Consider the following 12,824-nt stretch of genomic DNA (forward strand, 5'->3'; position numbering starts at 1 on the left):
ATTTATGTCCCTCACAAATATGTCAATTATCAATGTCACATCTGAATTATTAATATAATGGTGTAAATGTTGCCCCTCAATTTTCACAACGGACATATATTGCCCTTCCCCTAATAAGAAGAAGAAGAAGAAACATTGTTGTCGGTGGAAGGAAAACAAAGAAATAAAGAAAAATGGAGGAGAAAAACGTGGTCTTCGAATAGGGAAGACGGCAAGTAACCACAAATAATTCAGGAGAAGGCCAATATATGTCACGTTTTGAAAATTAATAGGCAACATCTACGTACGTCACTAATAAATCAGGAGTGAGATTGATAATTGGCATATTTGTGAAAGGGATAAATCACAATTTACCCATATTATTATTATTATCCCACAAAAATGTACTTCCATGTATATTGACCAATAAAGCCTCACAAAACCACTTACAATTTTAATGTGTGCCAAAAACATGCATGTATATATGCATGCTTGCCTGCGCAGACACACATATATATTGGAATCAAATAAATTATAAATAAATAATTTACGTCATTTAGATCAGTCACTTCATTGAATTTTTTGTTGTAAAATATTTGAGAATATGTTTTAAAAAATATTCCAAAACTCAAACCATCATATCATTATAATCTTGATGGGTAGTTCTGTCTTAGCTTCCTCCACTAGCTATAAATACCATGTTTGCCAAACCACAATTACACCATCACTCCCCTTTCTATATATAACTCATAAGTTCATTGTCTATTTGTCTCTCCCCACATATATATAATTTATATATAATATCTAGATATATATATATCAACCTCTACATATCATATAATTTAGTTTCTTCATTCCTTAGCTTCCATGGAAAGAAAGCACTTGCCTAGGCAGCTTGCCACCATGAGGAAGTCTCTTTTTGATCAGGTAATTAATTACTTCTTCTTATTCCTTACTTTACTTTAATTAACACATATTTCAACTTAACAATCTTATTATGTTAAAGTTGTATCATAAAAATTTCAAGATCAGATCATGCTTTATCCCATATATAGTATACTACACATGCACTCAGTATATATTATTAGTGCAGGGGTATCTAGATGATCAATTTGTTCAGTTGGAAGAGCTGCAAGATGATGTTAACCCTAACTTTGCAGAGGAAGTTGTCACTTTATTCTATCGAGATTCTGCTCGCTTAGTGCAAAACATTGAACATGCAATGTAAGTATTATTAAATTACCCCATTGGTTAGCTAAGCTAAAGATATGCTAAACCGCCTATATATTAAGATATATTTTTTGGTACATCTGAAGAATTGAGAATCAAACCTATGACATTCTAACCTAAAGTTATAAGTTAGTTGGTGCACGTCACTCGACGACACAGTCTTGGCTATCAATACTAAGATATTAAGATAAAAGATTTTGCCTTTATTGAAACTTTTCGCCTTTAATCAAGGATTTCATCCCCATTTAACTTTAATGTCATCATTATTTGTATAGCTTGTTAGACCAACCTCTTTCCACTTTCTCATAAATTTATACTATTAAATTACTTATTTCTAATGAAACTCAACACTTATTTAACAACCACCTTCAACTTTTCTTCATTAAGATAAATTATCATCGACTTAACGTAACTTGAAATGAATGGAAATTTTGGATGTTCATAGGGAGAGAAGTCCTCTTGACTTTGCTAAGCTGGATGGGTTGATGCACCAGTTCAAGGACAGTTGCTCAAGGTTTAATTTGTGCAAATTAAAACAACATATATATACATGCATGCATGGCTACAATGGTTAGTTGAAATCTAAGTAATAATAATCTTATAATTTCCTCTTTGTTTTTGTGTGCAGCATTGGAGCCAGGAAGGTGAAATATGAATGCACGCAGTTCAGGGAGCATTGCAGGGTGGCAAATGCAGAGGGGTACGTACATAATTTTCATCACACTTAATTAGTATCTTAATTACTTTAATTTCTTGCATGTTTAATTATCATTTCATAAGGTAAATTCATTTAGTAAATATTTTAGAACATGACTTTATTTGATTAATTTATAGTGGGGTCGGTTTGTTGGTTGGTTTACAGATGCAAGAGAAGTTTTCTGCAGCTAAAGAAAGAATATTCCACACTCCAAAAGAAGCTCAAAGCTTATTTTCAGGTGCATAAATTCTCTCTACTCACCCAATAATTGAACATTTGTTTACTTTATTTATTTCATATGATTATATTTAATGTAGTTTTTGATTGATGCAGTTTGCAAGACAAGCTGGGCCTGTTGAGGTGGCATGTCGCCCTAACTGAGCTCTTCAACGTTGTCCAAGTTGCCTGTATATATCTCTGTAAATCTTCAATGAAACGAATGGGATCAGTTCTGTTTTTTTATGTCTAATAAATTTTAATTTTGCTGTCAAAAAAATAAATTGTAATTTCTATATTTCATGTAATATATTTGCAAAATTTTGACTTTTCTTCACAAAGTTTAATATGTAAATTCTTGACATTTAAAATTTCATTGTTAGTTAAGACAGAATACATTTTTTATTATAATTAAGACATTTTATTTGATGATCCTATCTGACAAAGAATTCCAAGAGATAAACCAATTTAAATTGCACATAACTGATAAGCTCAACTCAAAAAGGTTTTTACTCAACATATGTAAAAAGGTTTTAACTTTTGTATATGTGAATATGTAGCTGTAGTTTTATGAACATTAACATCAAGTTATAGGCAACATTAAACTTGATACTCGTACAAATGTAAACATGCTTTCAAGTCTGTTTATCATATGAACATTCTTTTAATTACTAATATCAAAACAAAAACTATCTACCCTCGATTTCTAACCAAGCATGCCGACATCTGACTGCTTCTTGACGAACAACTCTCTTTGGATCATCAAGAGCTTTTGATATAGCTTGCAAAACCTGAAAAACGACAGCATAAAATTTGACTAAAAGTGGGTATAGCAGAGCTGATGAAATTCTTGATTCAGAATTACTCAATTCGAGAGGGAGGCCGATATTACGGGAAGTTAGAATAAGATGTTTCCTTCTCCCTTAACAAAATTAGTAAAATTACTAACGACAATTAACATAGTCAATGTGTTCATTAGATAAGTCAGTTTCTCAGTTTCTGTATGTGATTTGTACTCTGTAATCTGTTTTCAGCAAATTCTGATTAGCATTTTGCATGGAACCTAACCTCTTTTCTCAAAGGATATATTCTTGATTGGGGTAGCCCTGACAAGGCAACAAGACACTGAATTGCTGTTTCTCGGACTACCTGAAAAGTTCGAGCATGACAAAATGATTTGAAACACAGAGATATAGGTGAAAGAATGTAGAATTAAGTATGGGAGAAAGATCGGAAAAGAGATTTGAATGTGCAAGGACTATGCTTACCATCATATGGGGATAGGAAACGAGGTTATTAAGTTGGTGGACAATGAGATGCGCATTTTCTATAACAGCTTCCTTTGCTGCAACAGTATGATGTATTGGTAAAATTGAAGAACCATGTATATTAACTAAACCATAGGTAGACAATAAGACAACTGGGTAAACACACAAGCTCTGATATCATGTTATAATCTAAGATTGGACCAAGGTCACTCAATTGGGCTGGGACCAAACTACACTAAAAGATTGAATCCAATCAATTAGCTAGTCTAACCCATGGCCTTATAAACTATATGTTCTCTCTTATATTTTCAATGTAGGACTCTTAACACCAAATTTTGTGCACGTACAATCGAGTACTCCATGGCAAAATCATTTTCTTCATAACAAGATAGAATATTGTAACAGGGCATACCATTTTTATCCATCAATATTCCAGAGAGTACTAATAAGACACTGAAGATTATATCTTTGTCAAGAGCATCCTTTTGCAACATGAATAGGCAATCTACTAGTACAGGGATAACCTGAGAACAAGGTTCCAAATTTGCAAGAATTAATTTGCAGTGCAATCATAAAAATGATTTGGCTATGGATATATTGGTATTTGCTTACCTTTTTGGCATCACTCACGACGGCAATCAGAGGAGCACCAGATATCAAATGTGAAAAGGCTCGGTATAGCAAGGATCTGAAACCAAAAAGAGAGTTGATAAATCTGAAGCGAAGAAAATATAATCACACAGTGAATCCCGCAGCATCAAGAGAGCTTGGAACTAGAAAGAAAATAACAATAAACTAACAGTGAAAAAAAAAAAAAAAAAACATTTGCACAAAAGTTTTGAAAATCAAAAGAAGATAGAGTACTCAACCAAAAATTAAACAATCAGAACCTGAAAGCAGAAAATATAGAGGCTACTAAATACTACAAGTATAAAAGCAGAGCAACAGTGCAAAAGATAAACATGTCACAAAAGTATGTATAAAGATGAATTATATACAATATTAAATTATTATGTCCATGATAAGTTCTCAATTCATACCTAGTAGTTGGTGAATCAATTTCCAAAATCGAAGATAATAATATAGGCAACACCATGTTGTAAAATCGCTGCTTATAAAGTGGGCGAACAGTTGCATGATAATGTCTGTTCAAACAAGCTTCTGAATCACTCATAAGAACATGAAATGCATCTGCAGCAGATTTCCTCAAAGAGATCACTTCTAGCTCTTTGTTGTCTTTCAACTGACCATCCAACTCTTCAAAGGCCCCAACATTTCCATTTGAAAGTAAGCAACTCACAAAAGTGCTAGTAATGTCTTTTATCTTCTGATGACCACGCATAAGTAACCCTTTCCCAATCCAGGCCAATCCAACAAGAGCATGAATCTTATAAGACACATCACAACCATTTATCCTTAGACTGCTGAAATCTATAGCACTACCATTGTCCAGGGTGGAGCATTTATTTCCATCATAAAAATTGCAGGAAATCCAAATTTCATTGTTAAATAACACATCTATTGCTTCTTCCAGATTAAAATTTTTTATACTGGTCTCTAAAGGTAGTTTGTTAACCAAAGATCCCAATGCCTGAGCTGACAGAATGTGACCTTTGAGGAGGGTCATTAGAAATAACTGTAATAGCAGTTTAAGATTCGGTATGTGAGTTTGAGGGCGCAAAGCTATTATGACTGATGCAATGAGTGAGATAATACATTCATCTCTGCAAGAAATGCCTTCCAACATGCTAGTAAGTTGTCCTCCATTGGAGTTGAGTGGTGTAGTATAAGGCTTCAAATCCTTCAATGAACCTGAAGAAATTAGGTCAAAAGCTTTTTTAATAATTCTCTCCTGGTTTTCCTCTGAACAGCTGGCTACAGCATGCTTCAGTGCAATCATTATTGCATCAAGAAGTTCCTGAGTAATTAGTACAAAAATCCACTCACAAGTCAACCACTATTGATACTATCAATATGATAGAAAACTAACATCCATAAAATTTTAATGTTATGAGCAAAAGAGTGTTGGATACACCCATTCACTTACACTTTCCTGAAAACCAATGCTGGAATGCGTACTTTTCTCAATCTTTTCCAAAATATTAAATGCAAGATTCAATGAGACTTCCTCAGAACCTCCGTTGTCATGAAACCTGGACACATAATAAATTACTGCACACTAGTTCCAATTGTATAGTAAATATGGTTATTTTGAAATAAGAAGGAAGAATGCAAAGAAATACATTTATAGTTTTAATCAAATTGTATCCATTCTAAATCAAAATAGCTGGGTCTTGTTACTGTTAAGTTTGATTTTCACAATGGTTTAAATTCAAAATCTTGAAGAAAACACGTCATTTTTGTCCGTTGGAAACTTCCATGACTGACTAACAAACAGTAGCCAGCTTCAGTGGAGCCTTTGGACACTGTTAGAAAAGTATTTAGCAAAGAAACATAAAATAACTGACAATGAATAAAAGATACTAATTGGAGAATTTGAAGCACATATATGACTGTAAAGAAATAATGAGGTTTAAGGTCCAGCAGGTGGTAGAGAATTACCACAAGAGCCTAGTATTTGTAAGCTAGGAGGGATATAAATGAGGTCTAGAATCTAGATCATGGCTATTCTTTCTACATGTGATAATTGAGAGACTATGACTCATGTTACCCTAAGACTCTTTAGTTTACAGTGTGTTAAATACAGAAATTTGATAATTCATCATTTCCTGACACTCCTTAAGTTGGAGCACATGCAATATCTTCAACTTGCATTAAAAGATCAATAATAATCTTCAATGAACTCATACCAAATCCTGATTCTTCAAGCTCAAACTAAAAACTGAAGTGAAGTTGAAACTAGTAACTGGAAACTGAAATTGGAATTTGAGAAGTATTATATTTGGAGAGCAAGACCTTGCACTGCCCATGATATGTACAGAGGTATATACAGCTATATATACATGTATATCAGAGCCACAGTCACATGACTAAATGGTTGAGAGGATATAGTGGCAAGATGGCAGCAGCACATTTGTGAGAATATAACAGCAAGGCAGCAAAAAATTTAAAAATTGACGGTTACAGAGAATAGCATGTAGAGACTGAGAACAACTGCATACCAGGGAAGGACATTCTTAGAGTAACAGTCCAAAAGCGGGATTGTCAACTCAGTTGATTTTACATTCTCACTGACCTGTCATAGCCCATGTTAAAAAATAATCACAAAGACAATAATGAATAAAGAACTGGGAGGTCGGAGACGCATATTAAAGCAATTGCTGGGTATGTAATGATTATTTTCTTTCTAACACCTCATGTACATAATATTATCTAGCAAATTTTGGTGTTTTGCTACATGTTACACTGGTATATTTGTATATCTAAGACACCTCATTATGCCAGCATACTGTAATGGTTTCAAACAATATACGTACAAATATCTGAGACAAATTGTCGAATAGTGTCTTGTCCAATTCCTGAACTGCTCTGTGCATAAACTTCTTCCCAGTCATTCCAATATCAAAAGTTGTTTGCAGTTTGAGTGTCAAAGGCACAGTAAGGTCATTAGAAGATATCAAGAACCCAATTTTCTCCATGACTACACTTTCAAAGCTCGCTACTTTCTCATCTTCAGAGGATTTATCAACATAGAAGCCAATATCTACCAAAGCTTTCAATGCAGTTTTCCATAAAAATGTTTTGTTGAAATCAGTAGTGATGACTGACATCAATGTTAACAAAACGTTCTCAAAAATGGGCTTTGGCACCTGAGTGAAGCTTCCCGGGAACATTGCCAGAGTTTGCAAACCTTTAACTACATTTGAAAACAGAGAAGTGGTGTTGTTAAAAGACGTTGGCTTAAATAATCCAGAAAGTGAGAGAACAGACATTGTGTTAGCTAAGAGCATTCCATATACCTCCATAGTAAACATAAGTGTTTGGAGTGCTTTCCACACTAGTTGTTTGCAGAAGAGAAATTAAAGAATTGCTCAATGAAGTAGAGAAGCCACATAATATGCAGCACCAAGCCATACTAAGAAAATCAGGAATAGGTGTGAGACCATCACAGTTCAACACCAAACATCTGCATGCACACAGTAGTTCGACAGCGAGATACAAGGCTCCAAAATTGAATCTTCTAGAAAGAACAACACTATCTTTAGATGGAATTTCAACTGAAAACGTTAGAGCATCCATTAAGCTAGTAAAGAAATTTTGGAAAACTGCATCACAAGAAGCAAAAGAAGATCTGGCAGAAGCTGAGAGAATACAACCAACTGCATGCAATCGCTGTTTGTTCTGTGCAGAAGCATTGTCAAAATCTTTTAACCCATTTAATGAGTTCATAAATGTTTTTATGTCCTCATCAGCCAGGATAAAACTTAAGAATGAACCATTACTTCGCTGAACAACCATCTGAAGCAGCTCAAGGGCTTGAATCATTATTTCACTCTCTTGAAAACCCATACCGTCAACTAACTCAAATTCTATTGACAAAGTGGATTGTGGTCTAATGAATAAAACATCTTTCAATGCAGACCAAAGAGCTTCAAAATACTTTGCCATTCTATCTCCCCCATATTTTGATGTGCAATAGCTAAGGTACTTTAGAGATTCAACCTGTTTCCATGAAGAGTTGAAAAGTAACAATAAAAAAGGATATCAACTCCAACTTCAAATGACAATGTTTAACTGTTAGTTGAACTAACCTTTGTTGACGGCAAATCAGAAGATAGTTTCTCAAGAAGTAAAGGAATTGCAAATGGTTCAAAAACAGGTGTAGACGCAAATGCCAGCTGGAAAACATAAAAAATGTAAGAATATGAAAATAATAATAATAATAATAATAATAATAATAATAATAACAATAATAACAATAATAATAATAATAATAATAATAATAATAATAATAATAATAATAATAATAATAATAAGTATGTTCATGTAGCCATTAAAGCAAATCCAAAACAAAATGCAATAACCATATATTAAGTATATAATAAAGGATTAACTGTACAAGCCCTACCAAAGATATGTGCCTCCCTATGTCTTATGTGGTTGGTTCCGAACTAAAGGAACATACCCTGCTTTGTGGGGCTATTGGCACTGGTGCTCAGACTGTCTGTGAATCCTATTCATTTGGTGTGGACAAGTTTGTAGGCATTTTTTCACATGTCCTACTCTTTGGACTTCAAAAGATTCCTTTGAATTGGAACCCTTTGCCATACTTTTGTGAGTATCATCTTGGTGCCTTAATTTTGTGAAGAAATTATATTTTACATATACCTTTCTAACAAAGAGTACAAAACTGACCAGTGACCATTTTCAAGGCTTTGCTCTTTAGCATAAAACAATTTAAACAAACAATGCAAGTTAAAATCAACAACCATACATCAAAGATTAGGTGATGGAATCTCTTGATATATACGTATCAAGTCATATTTCTGGGGGCATATCCTAGGCAGATTAACAAATTGAAGGTATAAGTTCCAATCAGCACATGCCTCAACAAATAGATCTAACATGTATTCCTTATGATGGCTCAACCTTCTCGTAGAACCATTTGTTGGACTAACTAATATTTTTCCTTACAAGTAGAAATATCAATAAAGGAAGCACAAAGTACGATTGTGTTTCCAAATGGAAGCCTTAATGTTAAAATATAGTACATTTAAGTGAAGAACATACCATCAGTGCTTGCGAGAGCTCCTCCCTCTTTATATCGGCATCTTCACTTTTTGACTGAATATCAAAAATAACAAAAGCAGCAGCATATGAAAGATGATAACTACAAAGTGGCAAACACAAACATAACCAGAACCATAAAAGTGATCAAGCATTAAAAATGTGCTATTTGAACTTCAAATTTGACTTCACAATTGTGGAAAATATATTTTAAGTAATAGAGAGATGAATATTTACAAAATAAAGTAAGATTGAAGTTCAATGATCTCACATGTGTAAAATGGATAGGGAAGTAACATCCAAGAATCTCAAAAAGATCCTCTGCATAACTTGCAAGTGACCCAGAAGAATGAGGAAATAATCGTGCTAGAGCTTCAAAAATCCTAAATATGAGCACCAAGCATTGCGGATCCTTTTCTCCATCAATTGATTCACAAATTCCATAAACAAGGACATCACCCTAGGACACCATCAGAAAGGAGAAACAAAATCTTTATGTTTTCTGATTAACTGAAAACATCTTATGGTTAGAAAGAATCAGTTCAGATATTTGATATGACAAAAAAGAACTTCAGACGTATCAGTGGATGCCACAGTAAACCTAAGCCTCAAAAGTTTAGAAGCATCCAAAATTAACAAGATAGGAACTCAAAGCATTGCTCCTGGATTATTAAAAACAGTTTTTACAAGTACTTCAGAAATCCAAGTGTCAAGCCCAGAACAATAAGTGAGAGCATTCTGCTTGGCCATGGGACAAATGATCATGGAGTGAACTTTTAATTGGATTAATTACACTACTCAAGTTTTTTTCTAGGTCTTACTTAGGCCTATGGCTAATTTCCTCTTATAGTGATCACTAGACACCCCAATCTACAATGGCGGACTAGAGTCCCATGCAGTGTCAAACCAAGTGTCAACTTTTGGACATAGAATCATAATTTATGGTCTGAATCTGGATGGGGCAGATTTACTATAATGGTAATAAGGGGTTATAGGAAGATGAAAGCAGATACTTCTAGCATTGCAATGTAGGATAACTAAATTGAAAGAAAATTAAGAACTTAAATTTACAGTTATTCTGTCTATGGCACAACCACAAGGAAAACAGTAAAAAGAATCACAGTGAACTTACCAACGGCTCAACTGCATCAGGATAGCAATTTAATAGGCATTCCAAAATTTGAAAGCAGAGCTGCAAGAATGATATGCTAAGTTCAGAAGGCAGGTTTAGATAGCTAAATCCATGTCAAATGTTTAATGAGGAGAGGTTAGCCTGCTAGGATTTGATAGACAATCAACAATGCTTAAGTGCATAACCTTACTATACCTTTCTGTCATGCTGTCCCAAGGACTGCACTTGCATGTTCTCCAAAAAAGATTGTGCAGCAGCCATTGCTTGACTGTCTGTGATCATGCCAACATCAATTTTCCTCCTCAATAGTGCCAAACAACCAACTAGAGCACCACGCAAAGCTTTCCAATCTGCCTGATATGAGTAAAACATCATATATCGAACAGAATTCAAATGATAACTGACAGGTGTAGTTGGTATGTAACACGAGATATTCAAAGAAAAAAAAAAAAGACAAGAACTGGAACTAGTTTGGTTGGAATCTAGAAATAATTTAAAAGAATCTTTCTTTTTATTATACTAGACTAGATTGTTCTCTCACCAGCCTCTCTATGAAGAATCCTATCAAGCTCTGTATAGCAGCATCAGTTAAAGGCTTCAATGATAGTTGTGTCAATAGTTCCCCGAGGAGGAGGATCCCTGGAAGAAACCATGTCAAATAGAAAGCATAAAAGATTGAGAAACAAAGTAAAGTAATATGCATGCCTTAAGAAATGAAAGGAATACCGACACAACCATCAATAATTACAATACAGTTACATTAACAGCTCAACAAGGCTTATATGTGAGACTCATAGGCAACCATAGTTAAAAGTTCAATGCAGCATAAAGATGTTTATATTCATATCGTATATATAGTGAAAGGTGATGCAAATCATTAAACAAGATCCAGCCAATTCCTCTGTATTAGCCAACCTTTACAATCTTTTTTGACAAGTATTATGTTATTCAATATTGGCACGGAATAATATATCTTGTTAATTCATAATGGGACAGTAACCTGCAAAGCCCCAGTGGATTAATAGATAGTACCCAGTGAGCACTAAATATGGGAAATTACAAAATCACATATACGAAAAAGAAAATAATGCTTTAGGTAACAGATGAAAGTAATTTATACTAGCAAAAATGAATAATAAAGCTAGAACTTGTGACACTTTTGGTCCCTTGGTATAGTAGCAATTCCACTATTTCCACCCAATTTAAAACTTAAAAAGTAGACAAGAATGGTTCCTAAACTATTGCCAAATTGTTGAATGAACAAAAACGGTCCTTCAGTTAGAGTTCCATTAGGGAACCTAATGAAAATACCATGTATGTCCAATTTACAATATTGTGTGACCATTTTTGTCCAGTTTTTGAGCTTAAGAGAGAAAGCTGAATTGCCAATATACTGAAGTGGAAAGTACACATCCATATTGTTTTTTCTATTTTCAATTCTTTTCTAAGCAAGGTCTAACTATGTTGATAGATGTTACCAATAATCCAATGGTTTCCCCAAAATAAACCTAAAAACTTATAAAGAACAGGGGGAAAAAAAGAGTTACCTCTTGAGCGGATGATGGTATCAGTAGTTGTCAAATACATCTCCATCTCTCTAACCTATAAATTAAACATCTTTTTAACTCCCAAGCAATGACAAATGCACATACACATTTGCAACGTATAGGAGAAGAGTTCAATAAACATACCAGCTCCTCTAGAGTCAACAAGTCATTTTTCACAAGGGCAGCAATAGTGTCTACAATTGCAGCCTGTAATCCAAACACACATTACAAGAGCACAACACCATAAAACAGAATATAACTGCGTATACAAGGTAGTAAACGCAACTAGCAATTAGACAACTGAAGATTCTTAGTGTTACTCAGCAAAATTTAACAGATTAATATAAGAACCAAAAAGGAAAGGTTAAGGTTGTGAAATATACCCGGGCTAAATGTCACCTAAATTGTTTGTAATATCAAAAGCAAGGAAAGGATAAGCTAAGAAAAGGAAAGCAAAAAAAGAATGGGCATGAACCTGTTGAGCTGGAGAGGTGGATGAACTAACGTACGACTCAATGTGCTTTACGCACTTGCTTGAATTGGCCATCCGTAGAGAGAGCGAGAGCCGAGAGGGAGTTCAGAGGGTTTAGGGTTTAAGGCTTAAGGAAAGAGAAGTGATTGAGGTTTATGATTTTGCGAGGGTTTCTGGGAGGAATTTCTCGGCAGCTGTAAAAAAACGGCCAGAAGCTGAGCCGGGAACGGGAACAAGTGAACGACTTCCTTTACCGTTTTGTTTTTTTGTTTTATTAATTTCTCTTCCCCATTCTTAAAATTTGCACACAAAAATAAAAATAAAACAAAATTTCTTTGTATTCCTCAAAAAAGACTTCTTTGTAGGGTGAGTATACCGTACTCAATTTTTATCGGTTAACGTAGAGATTCGAATCTATATTTAGAACCTATTAAAATGTAATCAATGACTATGATAGTTATCATCTGATTTGTTTGAGTAACAAGACAAATTTGTATGACGAATTTTGTTTTTATATAATAATTGATAAATCCACAAAAGATATGTAATTGACTTTTCAGCTATAGTTTAGAAGCTAATTGACTTTTCAGTTAAA

The 12,824-nt window shown here is 34.0% G+C and overlaps 2 protein-coding genes across 3 annotated transcripts; one reads left to right on the forward strand and one right to left on the reverse strand.

The window, feature by feature from the left end:
- Positions 1–697: 697 nt before the first annotated feature.
- Positions 698–2,459, forward strand: LOC109190377 (histidine-containing phosphotransfer protein 4). Its single transcript, XM_019340841.1, has 6 exons — positions 698–906; positions 1,073–1,203; positions 1,655–1,723; positions 1,838–1,909; positions 2,072–2,144; positions 2,240–2,459. Exons 1-6 carry the CDS (start codon positions 847–849, stop codon positions 2,285–2,287), a joined length of 453 nt encoding a protein of 150 aa, XP_019196386.1. The 5' UTR covers positions 698–846; the 3' UTR covers positions 2,288–2,459.
- A 155-nt stretch (positions 2,460–2,614) lies between these two features.
- LOC109190812 (MMS19 nucleotide excision repair protein homolog) lies at positions 2,615–12,474 on the reverse strand. 2 transcript variants are annotated; one of them, XM_019341437.1, is made up of 19 exons: positions 12,233–12,474; positions 11,902–11,964; positions 11,758–11,812; positions 10,752–10,849; positions 10,406–10,564; positions 10,211–10,270; positions 9,350–9,538; positions 9,082–9,135; positions 8,103–8,189; positions 7,311–8,013; positions 6,828–7,207; positions 6,513–6,586; positions 5,438–5,543; positions 4,431–5,308; positions 4,003–4,078; positions 3,803–3,914; positions 3,391–3,467; positions 3,191–3,271; positions 2,615–2,913 (listed from the first exon to the last, which is right to left on the reverse strand). In XM_019341437.1, the coding sequence occupies exons 1-19, from the start codon at positions 12,302–12,304 to the stop codon at positions 2,812–2,814; spliced, it is 3,426 nt and encodes a 1,141-aa protein (XP_019196982.1). In that variant the 5' UTR covers positions 12,305–12,474; the 3' UTR covers positions 2,615–2,811. The 2 variants fall into 2 exon arrangements, with proteins under 2 accessions (XP_019196982.1, XP_019196983.1); XM_019341438.1 differs by lacking the exons at positions 11,758–11,812; positions 11,902–11,964; positions 12,233–12,474 and having other exon boundaries at positions 10,406–10,560; positions 10,752–10,844.
- Between the last annotated feature and the right edge of the window lie 350 nt (positions 12,475–12,824).

Source organism: Ipomoea nil, unplaced genomic scaffold (genome assembly GCF_001879475.1).
Source record: "Ipomoea nil cultivar Tokyo-kokei standard unplaced genomic scaffold, Asagao_1.1 scaffold1576, whole genome shotgun sequence".
NCBI classification, from domain to species: domain Eukaryota; kingdom Viridiplantae; phylum Streptophyta; class Magnoliopsida; order Solanales; family Convolvulaceae; genus Ipomoea; species Ipomoea nil.

Coding starts and splice junctions, on each gene's coding strand:
- LOC109190377 (XM_019340841.1), top strand. CDS start 847: ATGGAAAGAAAGCACTTGCCTAGGCAGCTTGCCACCATGAGGAAGTCT. Junction 907..1,072: donor GGAAGTCTCTTTTTGATCAG/GTAATTAATTAC, acceptor TTATTAGTGCAG/GGGTATCTAGATGATCAATT. Junction 1,724..1,837: donor TTCAAGGACAGTTGCTCAAG/GTTTAATTTGTG, acceptor TTTTGTGTGCAG/CATTGGAGCCAGGAAGGTGA.
- LOC109190812 (XM_019341437.1), bottom strand. CDS start 12,304: ATGGCCAATTCAAGCAAGTGCGTAAAGCACATTGAGTCGTACGTTAGT. Junction 9,539..10,210: donor CTGATGCAGTTGAGCCGTTG/GTAAGTTCACTG, acceptor ATGGTGTCCTAG/GGTGATGTCCTTGTTTATGG. Junction 2,914..3,190: donor TATATCCTTTGAGAAAAGAG/GTTAGGTTCCAT, acceptor GTCGTTTTTCAG/GTTTTGCAAGCTATATCAAA.